Source organism: Paroedura picta, chromosome 1, assembly GCF_049243985.1.
Source record: "Paroedura picta isolate Pp20150507F chromosome 1, Ppicta_v3.0, whole genome shotgun sequence".
NCBI lineage: Eukaryota > Metazoa > Chordata > Lepidosauria > Squamata > Gekkonidae > Paroedura > Paroedura picta.
In genome coordinates, this window is record NC_135369.1 from 124,123,615 (window position 1) to 124,145,694 (window position 22,080).

The 22,080-nt window shown below is 43.0% G+C and overlaps 1 protein-coding gene across 1 annotated transcript in view; it reads left to right on the forward strand.

Annotated features, from left to right (window-relative positions):
* The window catches only part of OSTM1 (osteoclastogenesis associated transmembrane protein 1), a 28,335-nt gene extending 18,150 nt beyond the window's left edge, over positions 1 to 10,185 (forward strand). Inside the window, exons 4-6 of the mRNA XM_077302626.1 lie at positions 1,148 to 1,306; positions 4,039 to 4,204; positions 5,021 to 10,185. Of these exons, the coding sequence (XP_077158741.1) occupies positions 1,148 to 1,306; positions 4,039 to 4,204; positions 5,021 to 5,076 (381 nt within the window). The 3' untranslated portion in view covers positions 5,077 to 10,185. The remainder of the gene's footprint in view (positions 1 to 1,147; positions 1,307 to 4,038; positions 4,205 to 5,020) is intronic.
* Positions 10,186 to 22,080: the final 11,895 nt, after the last annotated feature.

The window sequence follows — 22,080 nt, forward strand, 5'->3', positions numbered from 1 at the left end:
TAGTCCTAGGGCCATTTCGCATGGCTTCAAAATAGCACAATGGTTGCTAATTGGAAACGCTACTAATTTGCCATAACCCACGACGTCGTAGACAATCTGCAACAATCCTGAAACCGACCCGCAAAAAGCGCTTCATTGTAGCGCTTTCAGGGGAATCCAGAAAAGTGGATTCACCCTCCGGATAGCGATACACTCCTGCAACCAATCTGCAACAGTAGCGCTAAAGACCTGTGCGTTACCATTGTTGCTGGTTCTTCAAAGTCCCTCCCCCTGGCTCTCTCCTCCAAACTTCCGGCGAAGCGATCGACATTTGTTTTTCTCCGAGCGAGCGGGGATAAACGCACCAGCGAGCCTCTTTCTGTTTAGAGGCTTCCCTGGCTTCAGTCCTTCACCTTTAGTCACTAAGCATAAACCACATAAAAGCCCGTTTGCTGAAATAAAGTCCCTTTATTTTTTACACATAAATTCAGCCGAAAATCGGGCCCGTGAGAGGGGGGGGGGATTTTTTTTTTATCACTCGAGGCAGCGTGCAAACGATCATACAATCAAACGACAGCTCACATTAGGCAGCTGGATGGGTCTCTCCGTAGCAACGAATCTACCTAGATTCGTTGCTATGGGTCGGGTTTTTTTTTTTTAAACCTTTCTTAAAGGGAAAGGGGCTGTTTGGGAGCATGCTAACGGCTGCCCATTGGCTGCTTGACGGCCAGGGGCGGGACGAGCTTGGCAATAGCGCTTCCTTTCTAGCGATTTCTGCCGAGACCGGAAGCCTGTGGGAAACGCTAAAAAACGCAACTGATTCCACTACAAAGGCAGGTATGCATAACAACAAATTCTACTATTTTAAATGGCGATTTTTCATTCCGGAAACAATTTGCAACAAAGATCCCCGTGCGAAAAGGCCCCTAGCATCTGCTGTGGGAAAGGGTCTGTGACCATTTTAACTGTTATTTTTATTATTGTTGTACGTAGGAATGCATTTTCTCCAAGATGAAGATAAGATGATCTGCAGATTAGGCTACCTAAGTAAAGCAGCTTGAACAATTTACATGTATGCTGTTGTCTTGATCTAGATTATGCATCATAATCAGATTTACTTTGAACTCACACCCTGGTAAAAATATATAATTTCTGGTTCTACGTCTAGGAGCAAGAAGCCAGTCTTATAAACAACTACACACAAGTGTGCAAGAACTGCAGTGTGACGTATAAAAAACTAAATGCTCTGTACAAGAAGATGCAAGAGAGCAGACTGAACCATGAGGCCGAAGAACAATCTCATTTGTGCATTGATGTGGAAGATGCAGTAAGTATTCCTTTCAAGCTGTACCAGCACCCATCCCAGTGCTGTATGCTATCTTACTTGCAGGCATTTTCAGAATTTTAATGCTCTGTCTTTCAAACAAGTACTCAAGGTGGATTATGTTAATTTAAAAAGCACTCGATCCATATCAGTCGGGCTTCCGTCCTGGCCACGGGGTGGAGACGGTGTTGGTCGCCCTTTTGGATGATCTCCGTCGCCAGCTGGACAGAGGTGGGTCAACCGTGTTGGTCCTTTTGGACCAATCAGCGGCCTTTGACATCGTGGATCACGACCTTCTGATCCATCGCCTCGCCGGCACGGGGATACGAAGCACAGCCTTGCGCTGGATACACTCCTTTCTCCAGAACCGGACCCAGAGGGTTGTGGTGGGGGAAGAGTTCTCACGTCCCTATGGACTCCCTTGTGGGGTACCGCAGGGCGCAGTCCTCTCCCCCACGTTATTCAACATCTTTATGCGCCCTCTGGCCCAACTGGTACTGAGTTTTGGATTGGGTTGCCACCAGTACGCTGATGACACCCAGCTCTATCTCCTCATGGACGGCTGCCCGGACTCCCCCCCGGAACCATTCGCCAGATGTTTGGAAGCAGTGACTGAATGGTTCGAGCATTCAGAGTCGCCTGAAACTCAACCCCTCCAAGACGGAGGTCCTGTGGCTGGGAGGCAGAGGGCAGGACCAGGCAGCACTCTTACCCACCCTGGCAGGAGCGCAACTTACCATCGCGCCCCAGGCCAGGAATTTGGGGGTGACCATTGATACCTCCCTGACTATGGAGGCTCAGGTCAAGAGAGTAGTGAGTCAGGCGTTTTTCTATCTTCGCCAGGCCCGACTACTAGCGCCCTATCTATCCCCTGACCACTTGGCTACAGTGATCCATGTGACAGTCACCTCCAGAATAGATTTCTGTAACTCGCTCTATGCCGGCCTACCCTTGTCTCTGATCTGGAAATTCCAGCTAGTGCAAAACGCAGCTGCTCGGGTCCTCACTGGTACACCTTGGAGGGCCAATATCCAGCCTGTGCTGAGGCAGCTGCATTTGTTGCCAATTGCTGCCTGGATCAGGTTCAAGGTTCTGGTTTTGACCTTTAAGGCTATACGTGGGTTGGGACCCACATACCTGAGGGACCGCCTTCCGCCCTATATCCCCCGCAGGGCTTTACGCTCAGCGGGGGAGAATCTCCTGATCGTTCCTGGCCCTAGAGAAGCACGCCTGGCCTTGACCAGGACCAGGGCCTTTTCGGTCCTGGCCCCTACCTGGTGGAATGAGCTCCCGGGTGAGCTGCGGGCCCTGCAGGACTTACCAGCTTTCCGCAGGGCCTGCAAGACAGAGCTCTTCCGCCAGGTTTTTGGTTGAGGCCGGGGTCAGCGAATGAGTGCCAGCATTCCCCCCCCCCCCGGACCTAGTAAGTAAGATCTCCTCCCCACCCTCCCTGCTGGGCTGATAGCAGGGGATAGGAATAATGAGAGCTTCCGCCATGTTGGGATTGTTTTTAAAGTCTTTTAATGGGTATTTTAATGGGGATAGGACTATTGTGAAATAATAGTAATATTGTGAAATAATAATAATATTGTGAAATAAATCTAATTAATAATAATAATAATAATAATAATAAAGTGACATAAAAACAGCAATCAAAATAGAGTGCTATTTATTTGTTTAAAACATTTATTAGCTGATTTTCTCCCTTGCAGTTTAGAATATAAATAAAACAAGTTATTAAAAGCACTTTAAAGGTTACAGTTTATAATCTCTAGTTTGTAAATAAAAATGAAATTAGAAAAATGCAGTCCTAAATAAACTATTGTCAATTGCCTCCTCATGATCAGAAGTGTGGGGCTAAGTGCACCTCCCTGGGGAGGTTGTTCCATAATTGCAGGGTTGCCACTGATAAGGCCCTATCACTTGTGCTCACCAGACAGGTGGGACAGACTGGCGGGACAGTCAGGAAAGACTCTCCTTGTGATCTATCACAGTGGTCCCCAACCTTTTTATCACCGGGGACCACTCAGCGCCTTTTACTGAGGCCCGGTGGGGGGGGGGGGTAGTTTACTCCTCTACTCTCAACCACTGCCCTAACGCTCTCTGATCGCTATGGTAATGTTTAAACATCCCTTCAAAATAAGATACAGACACACCACAACAATGAACATAAGGAACATTTTATTTTCATGGAAATTTTAACTCATGACAATGACAAATCAATGGGAACCCTGAGCTTGTTTCTCTGCAACAAGATAGTTCCATCTGGGAGTGATGGGAGACAATGACACCCGAAGTGTGTTGTAAAGGGCCGGGGGGGGGGGGAAGACATCCTTCAGGGCCCACCTCCAATTAGTCGAAGGACCACATGTGGTCTGCGGCCCACAGGTTGGGGATCACTAATCTATCAGATCTCAATAAAATCATTACAGAAGGGTGGCTATAGTTCAGTGGTTCTGAACATGATCTGCTTTTAGAAGGTCCAAGGTTCAATCCCTGGTATGTCCAGTTGAAACTATTTTGGGTAGCAAGAATGGAAAAGACCTCTGTGTAAGTCCCCTGAAAGCTCTTTGGTATAGCTTTGCAGAAAAAAGCTGCTACAATAAGATCCGAATGAAGCCATAACTGCTAAAGCAGCAGAATGACAGCCTTGAGCCTGTTGGTGTTTGCATGTGGTTCTGCCTGGCAAATAGCTTTTTAACCACAAAACCGTCCTGTGTTTCTTCCTTTTTTAGATGAACATCACACGGAGGCTTTGGAGCAGGACTTTCAATTGTTCTGTTCCCTTCAGTGACACAGTGTCAGTGGCTGCTGTTTCTTCATTCATTCTCTTTTTGCCTGTTATTTTCTACCTGAGTAGCTTTCTTCACTCAAAGCAGAAAAAGCGTATCCTGATTCTCCGTGAGTAGCATTTCTCAGACATTTCTGCTTTCTGTTGAAATTGCTGATGGATGGTGCCCAAGAACCCTTTGGGAAGGGCTTTTTTGGACATTAGCTAACAAACGCACGACAGCCGTACTGCTTGGGGATTTGGGATGCAAACATGGCAGTTGGATTTTTAAGCACTTCAGGCCACAAGTGAAGAGGGCTGGACAACCCACAATCATATTTTCACTAGAGCCTTTGCGGGTATAGCAACATTGCTTTCCCCCACTAACTGTAAGCTAAGACCTAGGCCAAAGGCTCTTTTGCCGCCTCCTCTCTCCTCGGGGTGAACAATAGCAGGAACTGTACTTGGAGCCTCCTTTGGGTGGCTCAGGTATCCGTTGCCATATCCCAGTATTCTGGCCTAGTATACAGGAGTAAAGGGTGTAGTAAGGGAAGAGCTTTGTTTAAGCTTCTCCTGCTCTTTGCACTGCAGCAGAAGGGATTAAAGAACTCTTTGCATTTGTCTTAGCTGCATAACAGTGTGGAGCAGTGAGTGGGAGGTTGGGAAAGGTTTTTGAGACTCAACGATGTGCTGGGACCAGATGAAAAATCTTTAATATGCTACCACTCCATATAGTATTTAATTGGCTCAGGAAAATCTTCATGATGTGTTTCTGAGTACAGATTGGCTCCAAATTCATAACCTCCCATATCTCTGATGTTTCTTACATGTGGAAATAGTCGTGTTGCTGGAGCTGTTGTGTGACTGCCATATGCCCAGACAAATAAAGCAAAAGCCTTACGTTTGTGGGATTTAAAAGCAACAACTACTCTTGTTTCTCTTTCTAGCTAAGCGGATCCAGTCAACTGCCAGTCTTGTGAACATTCAAGAAAAATGCCACTGATCCTGCAGAACGCAAACCACAGCAGAGTTCACACTTGCTTGTTCTAAAGGAGATGATTACAATTTAGCCATGCATTCAGCATATTGTAACCCATTAAAATGCTTTGTGACTCTCTGCTGGTTACATGCACTAATAGGGCAAAGGTTTTCCACTGAAGACACAATATGGCCTCCAAAGGGATAGGAGGCCCCCAATCCATACGTTTGTTTTTTGTCTGTCTTGATTTCATATTTGCTTGTTTTCTGTACACATTTCTAACTTTCAAGATAAGCATAATTTTAATTTCCATGTATAGGCTTAAAAAGTTCATGGTTTTCTGATTTGGTAATGTTCTTATTTGTAGAACTTTTTTCAGATACTATCAGGAGTATTGCCTTAACTGTTACTAATTTCTGAAATTGTAGGTCACAACCTTAGTTCTTTAACCAAACCAAACTACTTAGTTCCTTGATACAATGTTTATAGCTTACAATGCCTTATGGGTAGCATAATAATAAGAGAGCAGAACTACTGAATCAAGTAAAATTTGTGGAATTTTGCTTTGGCAGCTTTTTTGCCGTGAGGGAGAGATACTGATACTGTATTGTGGTGGGGCCCAACCCCCCCCCCCCAAGAGCTGTGGTTCAGTTAGCTTTACTGATAGGAGTCAGAGTTGCATGAGTTGAATGACTGAGGGACCACGCTGACAGAAGAACTGTCACTCCCCCCTCTTTAATTTTAACAGGGTTTATTTTTCTCTCTCAAAGCTAAATTTTATGAAGTGGCTGTATATTTCATGATACAAAGTATAAATATATTTATAAAGACAGTATTTTGCTATTTTTGTATATATTGCCAGGGGGAAATTTCAGTTTTTTAAAAAAGAAATCACAGAAGATGCTGAATTGCTTGGACCAAAAATTGGTTGGGCCTGCAATATAAATGCGTTTACATATATTTTATGGGAAGTTCTAATGCTTTGTTTTTGTTTTTACACACAGTTTTGAATGTTTCTAAATAGAAATATTTTAGTAATGGGCACATAGATTTTTCTGTCATTTTAACAAGATATAAAAATATTCTTAAACCTGAGATCGCAGACTTTGTGTCTAAAACTGGAAAACTTAGTGTGTTTCTAGATATTGGAATGATTTTTTTTAAAGATACTAAATTTTGCCACCAAACACAAAAAATAGGAAGTTCAATTTGGCCTCTGCCTTGAGTGGTTTATTGTTTTTATCCTTGAAACATTCTCAGAATCCATTTCAACTTTATAACAGTTTACTGTCACTCAGTCACATATGTTAGTTGAAAAAGAGACAAGAAAACTTTGCACACAAACTTAATATATAAGTTGTATCTATAATAGGTTGCAGGGGATAGGTCCTGGACTCCTGCAGCCTTACGCTTTGCATGTAAACTGTGCTGTGAGAGAGGATTTGTAGCACATCTGTCTTGTCTGCATGAACCATGATCCATCCATCAGAAGAAGGAAGTGAGTGAGTCACATGTGGGCGAGGCACAACTAGAAATAAATATTCAGTCAAATAGTGTGTTCTGTGGGAGAGTAGGTAGGCTGGGCATGCACAAATCTGGCATTGTCAAGCCACAAAACTTGTAGAATATACACTGCTGTGTGAACTAGCACACAGTTAAGTGATGAGAAAAATCTCATCTGATTTTGGTACAATTCCTATGTACACTTTACAATTGCTATAATTGGGGATATAATGGCTGTCTTGAGCTTCTGAGCATTTGACAGCACTTTATCTGGCTGCGCTATTTTCCCCTGTAGAGTTAATTAGTCTTGATTAAAAATACCTACTAGACCTTAATATGGGCTTGGAATTCTGAGGTGCAATCTGTGCATATGAGTCAGTTGCATGAGAGGAATAACTGAGGGGGCCACAATATGGCATTGATTTCAGTGGGAATTCTTATGTGTAGAGATTCTATGCACGTTCACCTTGGACAGGTATGTAGTTTCTCCAGTTCTGCAGTGCTGCTGTGTTGCTTTGAAGAACAGATTGAGGTATTCTAGGGTGTATGTGCAAGACTTGCAGTTTGAGTATGGCTTGGTGGGTAAGGGGCTCCCCAGTCTCAAACCATGCTCCTTTTTCTCAGGCTTCTCTCCCTCTTAGAGCTACAACTTCTGTGTCCAAAAGCACCTGTTAGAACTAGAAAGAGCTGTGAAGCCAGAGGTTTGTCCTTACTCTTCTCCTTTCTGCAGGATGTTTTGGAGAATAGTAGGAAAAAGAAATCCATCCTGTACCAGAAAGCAGACATTTTAATGTTGAAACAGGAAGACAAGTTAGCTAACTTGTCTTCCTGTTTCAACATTAAAATGTCTGCATTCTGGTACAGGATGGATTTCTTTTTCCTACTATCCTCCAAATAGCTCTTTTCTGTATATCTGTATTTCCTGGCTGTTTTATTGGCTGTTTCTTACATCTGTTAATCCCACCACCCTTGGCCAAGGTAGCATACTGAGCAATGAGCTTCATGGTTTTTCCGGGCAAAGTGGAATGTGAGTACTGGACTGTTTGGAAGCCATCTTTCTCTGATTATAAACTGACAGCATTATGTGGATGGTTCAATACATCCAGTACTTTTTATGATGCTTGGAAACGAGTGAAAAGTGAGAACAGAGCTAGAGAACCATGACTTTTCTTAAACTCTGAATATCCAGCTTGAGGATATATTGGAAGTATTTTTCTTGCTTCTCAAATTGCAGTGTTTGTTTCTACATTATCTCCAGCAGGAAATAATTTACTTTGTTTATACCCCCCTTTCTCCACAGTGGGGACACAAAGTAGCTTACCTCATTCTCTTCCATGTCACCTTCAGGATGCTTTAGGATGCTTAGGGCTGATCCTGCGTTGAGCAGGGGGTAGGACTAGATGGCCTGTATGGCCCCTTCCAACTCTATGATTCACATCAGCCCTGTGAGGTAGATGAGGCTAAGAATTGGCTCAGTCATAAAGCAAACTTCCTTGGCAGAGGGGGGATTTAAACCTGATTCTTCCAGATCCTAGTACAACATTAACCATTACCCAATGCTGGTTTTTCCTTTCTGTACCATTCAGGCTGCCATGTTTGTAGAAAGTCAACTATGGCTACTTGTTTATCGTAGTCACAGTCTGAGACAGAGAGCAGTACCTCTGTCATGTTCCCTTACATTAACTCAGGGAGTACAAATTGTACAGTTGGTGTAAAGGAATTTTTGTTGTTTTTGTGCACAGGAGAACAGAAGTTGCCATACTTCCATTCCAAAATCCTTTCTGGAGTCTCTTTCAAGTAATCAGTAGATAACACCCAAACTACTCCTGGATATTGTAGCAGTAATTTAATGCCAAGCCACTGTTACTAAAATGCAAAATGAACGGTGGTAGAAACCCATTTGGCAATAAAATGCCAGTGTTTGTACCCTTGAACATTTGATGCGTTTGTCAATTCTGTCTCTTGATGCTACATCAGTGTGGAATTTGAGTAATCCAAGGTGTTTGGTATGGTCTCTTTTAAACAAAAGAATTTCTCTTACTGATTTTGAGTGGTTAGTTTGGCCTACTAATGAAATCCACAAAACACTCAAGTTGACATTATAGCATTTATGGCAGGTTAATTCTGTTGAATCAGCAGGGTTAAGCTGCTTTAAAATGTAAGTGTGTGGGTCTAAACTGTTTTTGGCATTCAGCCCAAATAAGAAAGGATTTCAAGTTGCAGAACATGCCCTTCATGTTGATCAGGGTGGTAGAATAACTTTTATTTGTTCAATATGTTACTGTTGGAGCAAGCTGCCTATTACTGTTTGTTTTTAAAGATGTTTGTTTTTGTACTGCTTGTATTTAGATTTTGAGATGTTTGTCTTTATCCAACTGCTGCTCTTAATAGCATTACATTGATTTGAGGCATCATATGATGGAGAGCAGCTCAAAGCAATCTTTCATTCATACTTAGAGAGCTTGTGTGCGTGCCCAGGGCTACGAAATGACAGCTTTGCTCTCATAAGCAGTGGCTTTTTGAGCGCATTCACGTTAAGTAGGTCTGAAAGTCATTACTCTTGGGTATGATCATTAAGCACTTTTTTAAAGGGGTTTTTATTATTTTCTTGGCTTGCTAAGCCAAGTGCAAGTACTCATGTGATTTTGTTGTTCTTGTTCTTGTTTAAACTGAAAATAATGAAAGACATAACTTGTTCTTTAGCTGTTAACAAGTTTCCCCCCCTTAATGGTACTTTGCCCATATGATTTACATTGTGCACTCACATCTTTTTATTAGATTTCCCCTTCTTCTATCTTTTAGTGCTTTCCCCCCAGTTTACACTCCCATGGTACTGTCCGAAAATATGCAACATAAATTAATATTATTTTTAAATGGTAGTTCTTAGATATAATAAAGATAATTTCTTCAAAAATACTTGACTGTGTGTGTTTGATGTACTGTACCTGTTTTTTAAAGGAAGAAAGCTCTACATGTTAGAGTAGCACAAATCACTTATGTGCTGGGAAAGCTTAGTATGAAAAATTGGTGTCATAGGATTACTTGATACAATGCATAAATGCGTATTTCAGTCTGGCTACACATATTGGACAGTTATGTATGTATGTATTTTAGGTGCTCCACAGGAAGAGTGACCATCATTTTATTTACAATTGACCTTGGTTGTATCAATAACCTCCTTGTTTCCAAGTATGGATTAATGGACTCCTCCATACAAAGCTTCCTCAGACTGCATCAGACTGTTTGTCTGTCAAGGTCAGTATTACCTATTTTGACCAGATGCGGCTTTTCAGGATTGCAGGCGTAGGTCATTCTTGTCAGCTACTGCGTGATCCTTTTAATTGTCAATGTGGAATGATTGAACCTGAGACTTTCTCTGGTCAAAGAGGAGACTTTACTCTCAGCTATAGCCTCCCTCCATAGAGTCTGGCCTTGTAATCAGCATGGCTGTGCATGACATGACAGTTTCATGGGATGTGTGAATCAGACCTAACATACCAACACATTACTCGTTATACTTAATGTATTAATGATGACCTTAGGTGAAACTGTGTCTGATCATTTTTGGCTCCTCTACGAATGTTGGGTGAAAGGAGTAAAAAGTCATCATGCAGAATTCATTAAAATCCAGTTGTGTGTCTCATTGCTTTATTAGATTTGTGCCGCCTTTTTGGCTCAGTTTAGACATCACATAAACTTCTTTGTGGTGGACACAACTCTGCTCACTGCCATGCTTGTGCACATGACTAGCCCCAACTCCCCTTGTGTGGAGAGTACAACAGAAGTCTTCCTGGTTTCAAAATGCCTTAGGTCAAATTCCAGTTTTCTGTAATGTGTCTGTGCAGGCATCTGGGCAAATTTTTCACTTAGTCCAAGAACCTGTATTCAGATATCACAGCAAACTGGAATCTGATTCAAGACTTGAAACCAGGAAAACTTCAGTGATAAGTGTGCTGGGGAGTGGGGTGGGAAGCACAGGAGCATGGAAACCATGCAGAGTTAATACCATTTGTTCTATGACGTGAATATAGCCTCTGTGCTGTGGTTTTTGTAACTTGGTAATTCCAAATACAATTGATAAAACTGGGTTCCCCCTCCACAAGATTACCAGCCTAAACATCCATGATAAAGCCACACACCCCAAGCTAGCAAACATTAAAGTTTAGCTGAAAAAGAGGGTGAGGAAGAGTGGTAACAGTTTCATCTCTCAACATTTTCCAGTTAAGTATAATGTGTTCTTTATTTTTTTTGGTAGACAATCCTTAAGGCTGTCCATATGAAGCCTTCCCAATTTAATAATGCAGATATGATTAAAGTTAAGAAATATGGAACCACACAAAAAACCTGAAGAGGTTGAGATAGGGTTTCAAGAAGAAGAAGAATTGGTTCTTATATGCCGCTTTTCACTCCCTGAAGGAGGCACAAAGTGGCTTACAGTCACCTTCCCTTTCCTCTCCCCACAACAGGCACCCTGTGGGGTAGGTGAGGCTGAGAGAGCCCTGATAATCCTGCTCGGTCAGAGCAGTTTTATCAGTACTATGTTGAGCCCAAGGTCACCCAGCACTCCTAACCACTACACCAAGCTGGGCCCAGGTGGGGTCTGGAGATGTGGAATTACAACAGATCTCCAGACAACAGATAGCAGTTCCCCTGAAGAATGTGGTGAGGGTGGACTTTATGGCATTATACCTTGCTGAGTTCCCATTCCTGCCCAGATCCTGCCCTTCTCAGGCTGTGCTCCCTAAACCTCCAAGAATTTTCCAACTGAGAGCTGGCAACTCTAGGTTTAGATCATGTTTGTTATGGTCCATACTCCCATTAGCTTGGAAGGAGCAACAGTGCATCCATTTCCATCCTATTTGGGTGACTTGAAAAGATGCTTTGTTTACAGTATTAAATGCCATTCTATGGGATCCGAGAGAACCAGTTGCTCATGCTTCCTTTGTTAGTCTCTCTATATAGAATGTCCCACTCGTAGTTGATTGAGGGAAGAACAAATTGAGAGGAATCTTGCATCTTCTGTCATAACATCTGCCGCCTAGGAGGGGAAAAAGCAGTGCACCTTCTGTTCCCTCAGTGAAATAATTGTTTTTCCTCACTAAAACTCCCCATGACACATAGCCAAGTAGAGAGGGGGGCCAGTCCTCTTGAATCTACTGCATCTTCCTCTTTCCCTTCCAGTGGATGTAGTAAGAAGACGTTGTGTTCTTCTGTGATTATGGCAAAATCAGTGAGGAAGAAAACCGCAACAGACCCCCACCTTTCATGGCTTGTGGACACCTTGGGAATTTTGAGAGTAGATGCCACAGGAGATGTAGCCAAACACAACATCTCTCTCCTAATTTTTCTCATCCGCCCCCAATTTGTGCTCCTGCATGGAAGCTGGGGCAGTGAAGTTCCCAGTGCATAAACGGTCAAAGTGATGTTAGCAGGCAGGCCACAACCTTTTGCCACAGCCCTGGAAGTCACATGTCACTAGAAGTAGCATCACCCAGACATTCCCTCCCAATGTGATATCATCAGGCCATTCCCACAGTACTGGGAGCCTGTAGAAACAGGGCTGGAGCAGGCCTATGCTGCTCTGCACCCCCCCCCCCAGTTAAGATAAAATGAGAGTACTTACCTCTCTGAGCCTCAGCCAGCAAGGATTTGTATGAGCAGGGCCCCTCCCCCTTCCTAACCCCTCCAGGCCCATTATTGGCCATTTCGGGAGGGGGGTGCGGGTCAGCATAACCATACATGGTAATATGACACAAATTTTTAAAAATAATTTTCAAATGTATTAAGAATTAACTCTCACCCAATTGGTGAAACCGTTCTGGGTTCATCATGAAACCTGCCATAGATGGCGAGAGCATTAGCTAGCCCTTTCACCTCAGGAGACTAAAGAAGAGGCTAGAAAGCTTGTGCTGCAAATAGCACAATGCAAATAGTTTCCTCCCAAAATGTGTTTACTTTTTTTTGACACCAATATAGATATCGGAATTTCATTTGCAACTTACCACAGTAACCACTAGTAAGTTCCTGCCCAGATTACTTCAGGAAACCACCTACATGAGTGTTGTTCCTTTGAATAAGCTTTTGTGTGCTCACAGCTGATGGGTTGTGTGCAGCTGCAACAGTGAACTGAGTGCAGGCTTTGGCAGTGCCACTGTCGGAGCAAATGAGCCCACCCCGCCACAAGGACTATTAGAATGGCTTAGCAAATATGCACCCCCACCTATGGGAATGGGTGTGCTTGCTGTGGGCTGGAGTCTCCTCGGGTGCTGCTTGGACTGGGTGCCATAAGCTCAATGAATCTATGGATAGGCTGCAAATCATACCTAAATGCAAGATGGTACACAACACACAAGTGACTATGAATAGTGCCAACTGAAATCATACCTTTGTCTCAAAACTGTCACCCTGCAAACAAAGTAGAAAATGAAGATGCTTGCTATGCAGTTATACTTCCCTAGCATTCTTTCATTTTAGATTCTTTGAATGAAATTCTCCCGACTACTGCAGTTATAGGAGATTTTTTTAATAAAAGGGGGGAGGAGAGGAGGAGAGAGAAATAAAGAGAGGGATGTAATTTGCTCCTAATTTTGCCTTTTGATTTTTAAAAAAATAATTGCCGCTTTTCATCAAGCTATTTTATCTCAGAGATATGGACCAGTAATGGTGCAAGTCTTGTTTAACAAGGTTTATAATTGGCATTCCTGCTTAGTATTAAGAGCTCTAAAACCTTGTGAACAATGGAGGGTTTAAAAGAAACCGCTTACAGTTAAGGACATTTAAAAAAAAAGATATTACGCTTTTTTTGTTAATGAATTGACACTTCTTGTATAGGAGAACTTATTTTGTCCTTCACATTTGATGACTAATTTATAACAAAATGGCTTTAGAACAGTGTGTTAATAGAATTATGTCTGGCTCTCATGGTCTGCTTAATCAAGTGCTCTGGTCTGTCTTTTCCCCTCTCCCAAAGTAAAAAAAAGTGCCATTTCCATTTTGTAGCAATTATGTTCTTCACACTGAGTATTGTGTTTTTATGGAAATTTTAAGGAGATCACTGCAGATAAATGTAGTGATTTCAGAGGTCCATTCCGCACGATTTCAATGTTGCAAAAGGCTTGCAAATTGTAAACGCTACTAATTTGCAGTTCCGCAAAAAAAAGCAATTCGTTGTAGCGCTTAAAGGGAAATCAGGAAAAGTGGATTCACCCTCCAAAAAGCGCTACACTCTTGCAAACAATCTGCAACACTAGTGAAAAAGACCTGTGCGTTCCCATTGTTGTGGTTCCAGCAAAGTGTCTCCCCCTGGCTCTCTCCTCTGAACTTCTGGTGAAGTGATCGCCATTTTTATTTTTCTCGGAGCGAGCAGAAAGCAACGAACCGGTGAGGCTTCATTCACCCAGTGAGGCTTCTCCGGCTATAGTCCCTCCACAGAAGTGCTTTAAAGCTCCCCTAAGTCCCCAAGCACAACACAGTCCCGTTTGCAAGCTCCCTTTATTTTCGGCCGAAAATCGTGCCCGTGCAGGTGGGGGGTTTCTTTTCACTCAGGGGAGCGTGGCAACGATGAATCACCAGTTCACACGCCAGCTGCCAGCTAGATGGGTCTCTCCGTTGCAACAAATTAACGCATATTCGTTGCAACGTATGGTTTTTTTAAAAAAAAACTTTTCTTAAAGGGAAAGGGGCTTTCCAGAGCATGATAACAACTGCCCATTGGCTGTTCGTTTGACTGACGGCCAGGGGCGGGACAAAGCACAGGAAAAATCGCTTCCTGTCTAGCGATTTTTGTGAGACCGGAAACCTGTGGGAAACGATTGAAACGCTACTGGATTCCACTACAAAGGCAGGTATGCGTAATGCCAAGATTGCACTTTTAAAAATAGCATTTCCGCTTTCAGGAACCAATTGGCAACACTGGTCCTTGTGTGGAATGGGCCAGAGTTTTTTTTTTTTTAAACCTCTCCAAATCTGCTGACTCCTATACTGATGCCACCTGTTTAGATATAAACTGGCATATTTACCCTTTGCTTGTTGCTAGGCGTGCCTGTAGCTTAGACCTCACAAGGGCCATGTTTGCCTTCTGGTAATTCAGCAGTCAGTCTTCTCAGCTGGGATACCAATAATATTTTTTCAGTTTTGGAGGTTGTGTGAAACTAGTATAATCGCTCCCAACTTACAATTGGATTTGGCAAATGTCCTTTGCACTCTTTTGAAGTGTGGAAAAATTCTTGTAATCTATCTCCACCCTCTGAGAACTGTGCTCTGGAGTCATAACTTGCAGAATGGATTTCCCTTCTTTCCTGTTCTTTGCAGCTGCTCAAAAAGCTGGTCCTGAGGACTGGGAGGCCCTGAGGGCGCATCTAGAGTAGGTAATCAACTGAAATCACAGAAACTCCCCAACTCAAATGAGCAGCTCCCATGCAATCGTTTTTTTTTTAAGTTTGTTATGTAGACTTAAATATAATTTGTAAAACGTGCAATGTTTTCCATTTCATAGTTATAGAAGAACAGCAGGCAAGAATAGACTCTGTCTGTTCTCAGGTGATACAAAATCAAAAGGGAATTAAATTGCAATTGCTGTGTGTGTGTCCACCAGTCTGGAAACCCTGATGCTGGCATATCTTAAGCTACAGTCCAATATTCAGTGATTTGAGGGAGTCATTTCGAATGGCTTCTGGTCCTACCTACTTTGAATGTCAAGGCCCGTCTTGGAGGCATTCATGTGGTTCATAAAACCTATTTGCTCTTCTTGGGAGATGAGTCATTAGAGTCTATGGGGGCAAGTTAAAAAGTTATGAACCTAAGTCTATAGTGAGTTTTGGCAGATGATTGTTTAGACTTTCCCCTCTGAGCCAGGACACCCAACACAACCCCTCGCGGTAGCACAATCATTGGGAAGCCAAGTCCGTCTTTTCCCTCCACTGGACAAAAGCTGCTTGGATTCCACTCACCAAATGTTTTGTTGTTGGCTCTTCTCATTGTGATTTATTGATGCTTGCAGCCATATAGTTATATTTTACTGGCGATAAAGTTACTTCTTGGTAAAGATGGTGGCAACACCATCTCATCCCCCCTTTGGAGCAAATAGCTTTACCAGCATTCCTTTATGAGTTCTGGAACTCAAGAACCGAGTCAGCCAATTCATGATATTTAAGCGTATTCTATTTATCTTCTGTGGAACTGGGCATTCTTTTACTGAGTGTCAGATCTGTTTGCAGTTTGCGTAATCTACAGATTTGGCTTTGTGCCCAGGATGCTGGGCTTCTTTGGGGGAGGGCAGTAAGATCAGCAAAGTTATGCTGAGCCTCATCTGAATTTGTGATTTATTTGAATAATATTTGTCTTGCATGTTTTTCAAGGGGTAGGAGGGCCCTGATTGGCAGTAGGATTTCATCAGGCTATGGTAATCTACAATTCAGAATAAGTACTTTTGCACATAATCTATATTCCACCGTGGAAAAATACAGACTTCTTTGGAAGATAATGATCTTTCTGTAAGCTAAGGATGATTTGTTCTCTGTATCTTGAGGTCTTCCTCATTTTTTTTAAAAAAGTGATTGTTGTATGTTTGCCTATTACTGTCCAGGTGCCAAAGAGGGCATAGACCATTTCAGTGGCACTAGAAAGTAAATTATGAGTAAATCGTGGCCATTTTTGGGGTTGGCATCACAGAGCATTTACCATGGTGCATGCCCAAGTGGAGACCTGCTGCTCATTTCTACAGTCCTCAGGCACAATGCTGTTTTTTCCACCTGCAATTGCTATCAGTTTGCCTGCTGCCTTCAAGCAAGTGAGGGAGACAGATGGAAGTGTAGCTACTATGGTTTATCTCATGCACAAAGGAGTAGGTAGCAATAAGGAGATGGAGTCATTTGTAGCACACTCTGCCACCATCCCTAAGAACTCAGAGCTGGCACTGGAGTAGAGAGGACTTTTCTCCTAGAGAAAAGTTGTGCTTACCAAAATCCTTTCTTCTATACTAAAGTAAAGCCCCTTCATTCTTTACCTCTAGTCATCTCAGTTACAACTGTATTTAAGTATCTATGCAATCTGAGGAAGTGCACATGAAAACTTACACAACTGGGAATGCATCTGTCCATTAGCCTGCAATTTCGACATATTTATTTCACTCACTTAGTTGAACCCACAAATGATAATCTTATAAACTTGTCTTGTTATTCCTGTTTGGTCCTTGAATCTGTTAAACACCTTCATTTTCTGGTGTATGAATTTATTGCTCACTCTCTGCCTATAAGTATAGACTAGTAAATTTCCATTTCATTGTGTCTGAGGAAATGCACACAAAAACTTACACTTTGAATAAAACTCAGTCCATAGGTTGATGCTTGCAGGAGGTTGCACATTGGGAAGCTTTCAGTCTTAAGACCTAAAAAAAAAAAAGGAGGAAAGCAATTTATGCACTGGAGATAGTTTGCCTTGTGGCAGTTCTCAAAATGCCTTTGGAAGAGAGATAAGTTTAAAAAGCTGTGTGAAAATCAAAGAACAGCTGTTCACAAAAATAACTTCATGCTCCTGCAAAGATCCTTTCCTCTTTTAATTCAACGAATAGTTCTCAGTTGTAAATAATCTGGTATATAAGCAAGCAGTAAAACTTTCCAAGGCTTAAGCTTGCTTCCTAACAGGTTGGCTATGGACACAGAGACATCAAGGTGCCCTAAACTGAATCCAACCTTTGGTCCATCAAGGTCCCTTCTGCCTACTGAGACTGGCAGTGGCTCTGCGGAGTCTCAGGCAGAGGTCTTCCACAGCACCTATGAACCTGGCACCTTCTGCATGCCTCTACCACTGAGCCATGGCCCCTTCCTTAATGTAGTCCCTTCTGCAGGCCTGTTGATCTTCTTTATGTATAAAGTACAATTTTATCCTGCCCTTTCTTCAAGAGTAGTGCACATGGTTCACCTCCAGTTTCATTCTCACAGCAATCCCACAACACTGTGAGCTTAGGCTCACAGGAAAAAAACTGGGTCACAGTGACTCACTGAGGCTTAAATTATATGTGACGTAACAATCTGGGGGGTCTTCTAATCCAATTTGCTTTCCCTGTACCCACAGACCAGTTGTGGGGAGCTTCCTTTCCCAAATACCATAGGGTCTAATTTAGATGCAGACTCTGGAGTTAGGGGAGAATAGTATTGCCAATTGCTGTCACAAAGCAATAATGGTATTTTAAATAGTGGAATCTCGGCGTTCCGCATACCTTCATTTGTAGTGGAATCCAGTAGCGTTTCATTCGTTCCCCACTGGTTTCCGGTCTTGCAGGAATCGCTAGAAAGGAAGAGATTTTTTCTGTGCTTGTTCCCGCCCCTGGCCGTCAATTAAATGAACAGCCAATGGGCGGTTGTTATCATGCTCCTGAAAAGCCCCTTTCCCTTTAAGAACAGGTTTAAAAAAAACACACACACACATTTCATTGAATACGCCTTGATTCTTCCTAATGTAGAGACCCATGTAGGGACCCATCTAGCTGGCATGTGAGCTGGCGAGTCATCGTTACCACGCTCCCCCGAGTGAAAAAAAAATCCCCCCCCTGCACGGGCGCGATTTTTGCCCGAAATTAAAGGGAACTGGCAAACAGGGGGCTGTGTTGTGCTTGGGGACTTAGGGGAGCTTTAAAGCACTTCTGTGGAGGGACTGTAGCTGGAGAAGGCTCACTGGGTGAATGAAGCCTCGCTGGTTCGTTGCTTTCCCCGCTCCGAGGGGGAAAAAATGGTGATCGCTTCGCCGGAAGTTCAGAGGAGAGAGCCAGGGGGAGGGACTTTGTTGAAACTGCTACACTGAGATCACACATGTCTTTTTCGCAAGTGTTGCAAGTTGTTGGCAGGAGTGTAGCGATTTTCTGAGGGTGAATCCACTTTTCCCGATTCCCCAGAAATCGCTACAACGAAACGATTTTAGCGCTAGTGTTGCAGGAATGTTGCAGATTGCTCACGACATCATGCGGAACGTCAAATTTGTTTACCATTTGTAAGACTTCTGCTACTTTTAACTCATGTGGAATGGATCTATGTCTTGGCTCTGTATCCCTTTCCTGAGCCAAAATGGCTCAGGGGGCTTTATTTGCTCTGTTGCGGGGCTGCATGTACACTGAATATTGACCGCCCTGACTGAAGTAACTTCTTGTTTGAGTGTGTATTTAGTGGTTAGGGGGGATTTGAGCTTGGGTCTCCCAGATCCAGGTCCAAATCTATAATGAGGCATAGTTGCAACAGCATCTGGAAGATGCTATGAGGCAAGGAGGGTTTGTAACGCTGCCTAACAATCTTTCATCTATGTTTCATCATCTTCCTGTATTTCTACCTGATAGCATGCAGCCACTCTGAATCTTAAGCATTGTAAAAAAAATTCCAGAACATCCTCTATGTTTAACTCATTTTAAACTCTAACTCCCCCCCACCCCCACCCCCAATACCATACCCATATTTACCTTTCTTTCTGGTTCCTCTTGCTCGCTATGTGGCTGGTGGTTCCTGTCCTTTAACTTCCCCAAGTCTTGATGCCATTTCACAGTTTTGAGCCCCTCCCTTTGTGAAGTTCTAAGCCCAGCCAAATAGAAAATAGAAGTTGGATTTCCTGAACAACTTAGTGTCCTGTACTGCCCTGTTAGCTTAGCCATTCAATGTCTTAGGCTTTACCACCACAGCAGTGGGATATAGGCGGCCAGTTTTCCTGTAACTTTTTCTGTTAAGCTTGGAGCTTTTCCAATTAAGCAACATATGAAATCTTAGTCTTCCTGTACGGGCAAGGCAAGACCAACAATTAGAAAGTTATTTAAAATATTTAATAAAAGGAGGCACTTGTTAATCATTCCGTCAAGCTTTCGGCTAAATACTGAAAATTCCATCAAGGGGCCAGCACCATAAGTATCATGGACGGCTGCAATTAAATCCAGTATCTTAAGTTATTCTTAATGCTCTTTCCAGGCAGCTTTTCCACCTGCTTAAGCTTCACTCCATGAGGGGTTTATTAGAAGTGACTGTTGAAAAACAGCAGGTTAAATCAAATGGGGGAAAAGATCAATATGAGGTTCTAATCACCTCTAACATTTTTCCTTTCCAATAATCCCTGACATTGCTGATTTAGTTGCACTAATGAACATGCCTGTTAACCAGGCGAACACTACAGTGCAATCCTAAACAGACAAATTTTTAATACTGCTTTATATATTAAAACTATATTCCAGCATCAGTTTCTCCTGTTGAGGACTTGGGAATGCTGAAGAATTCAAGGCTTCGGGTGCCATGAGAAGAGGACGTAGCAGTCACACTCCCAAGTCAAAGCCACCGGGTACACTTTGCCCCGATTGGTGCACCATTTGTATTCTATGCAGAGTTTTAAGTATGGTAAATTCTTATGTTCTTAAAAATTATACCCGTGAAGCATTCTCCAGTGACTGCCTTCCTACTTGCTTCTGTGATTGGGAACAGGTCATTTGTACCTGGTGGGAAGTTTCCCCTGGCGTAGGAAAATGATTAGGAGGGAGGAAAAAGAAAATGCCAAACAAAGACACTCTAGTTCCCCAGTTTTAAAATAGCTCTGGTTTTATTTATGCTCCCTTTTCCTCATGCATATCTATTGAAAAGCAGGTATGCTTAGTCATTGTCATAAGGTATAGGTTGTACTGGTGTTCTTCAAATCTATTTTATTGGCTCTTTTAATAATTCCAGGCATACTCTGATAGCATAAGTCTGGAAGGTATTTCTGTGGTTGTTCTGGAAAGGACAATTCTCTTGTGATGGGAAATTTGATGAAGGAAGTCTGCAAATGCCAAAGAGGCTTTTCAGGTCAGAGGGTGTGTCTCACACCTCATCTTGGAAATTGAACTCTGGGTGGAATATTTGGCAATCACAAAGAGGGGTGATATTAAATGAATGCTGGGATAATGATTCTGGACTGCACTGAGCATGAAAGCCTAAGGAGAAGTTGTGCCCTGCTGTAGCCACCCCGACCCCCCAGTTTTGCAATGAAGCTCATACAAGGGGTAACCTGATCTGACCCAGACCTTGCCAGGAATCATCAAATTGTGTTTTCTGCAACGATTAAATGTGTTTAATCAATGGACAATTTAGCCATGCTTTTTAAATACCAGCCATGTGCGCATTCCCTGCCTGTGTTTCTGTGACAGCATTACTTTAAACACAGTGAACACACTGACCTATACAAATAAGATTTTTTTGCTTGGCTTAATATCTCTGCAATTGCTTTCATCCCTAAGCAAGCATCACTGACATTCCCCCTTTCCATGGCCAATTTACTATTGCACTGTCCCCGCAACAAATAATGATGATAAACTAAGACACGGGATAAAGTCTTTATACACCATATAGCAGAACAAAGCCCTGAAAAATACACTGAGCTGCAACTAGCTTTATAATAGAGTATTCTCATGTATTATTGCAGACAATATGAGAAAAATTCCACATATGATTAGATTGAGGCAGTTCTTGAAAGTTATGAATAGCAGAGCATGTCCCAGAGACAGTGTACCTCTTACAGGCAGAAGTTCCAAGTGAAGACTCTGCCTGCAGCCAGCCTGGAAGGATGGCAGAGCTTCGTGTTGCCTTCATAGAATCATAGAGTTGGAAGGACCTCATGGGCCATCCAGTCCAACCCCCTGCACTGTGCTGGACACTCACATCCCAATCGCTCATCTAGTGTAACCTGCCAGCCCCTTGAGCCTTCACAGAATCAGCCTCTCTGTCAGATGGCTATCCAGCCTCTGTTTAAAAATCTCCGAAGATGGAGAACTCACCACCTCCTGAGGAAGCCTGTTCCACTGAGAAACCTCTCTAACTGTCAGGAACTTCTTCTGGATGTTTAGATGGAAGTTCTTTTGAATTAATTTCATCCCATTAATTAGTAAGAAAGAACAACTCTGTTCCATCCTCTATATCAGTGGTCCCCAACCTTTTTATCACCGGGGACCACTCGATGCCTTTTACTGAGGCCCGGGGGGGGGGGTAGTTTACTCCTCTACTCTCAACCACTGACCTATCGCTCTCTGATCGCTATGGCAATGTTTAAACATCCCTTCAAAATAAGATACAGACACACCACAACAATGAAATGTGTTGTAAAGGGCTGGGGGGAATGAAGTAAAGGGCAGGGGGGGGAGGCGTCCTTCGGGGCCCACCTCCAATTAGTCGAAGGACCACAGGTGGTCCACGGCCCACAGGTTGGGAATTGCTACTCTATATGACAGCCTTTTAAATACTTGAAAATGGTTATCAGATCCCCTCTCAGTTGTTTCATCTCCAGGCTAAACAGACCAAGCTCCCCCAACCTTTCTTCATATGTCTTGGTCTCCAAACCCCTCACCATCTTTGTTGCCCTCCTCTGGACACACTCCAGTTTGTCTACATCCCTCTTCAACTGGGGTGCTCAAAATTGAACACAGTACTCCTTCAAAATGGCAGTGATCAGCTCCAGCATTCCCCTTCCCTTGGAGCCCTTTAACAGGCCTTTTCCTCCTTTAATGCCTGACTTAGTTGCTATGGGTGTGTGTGTATG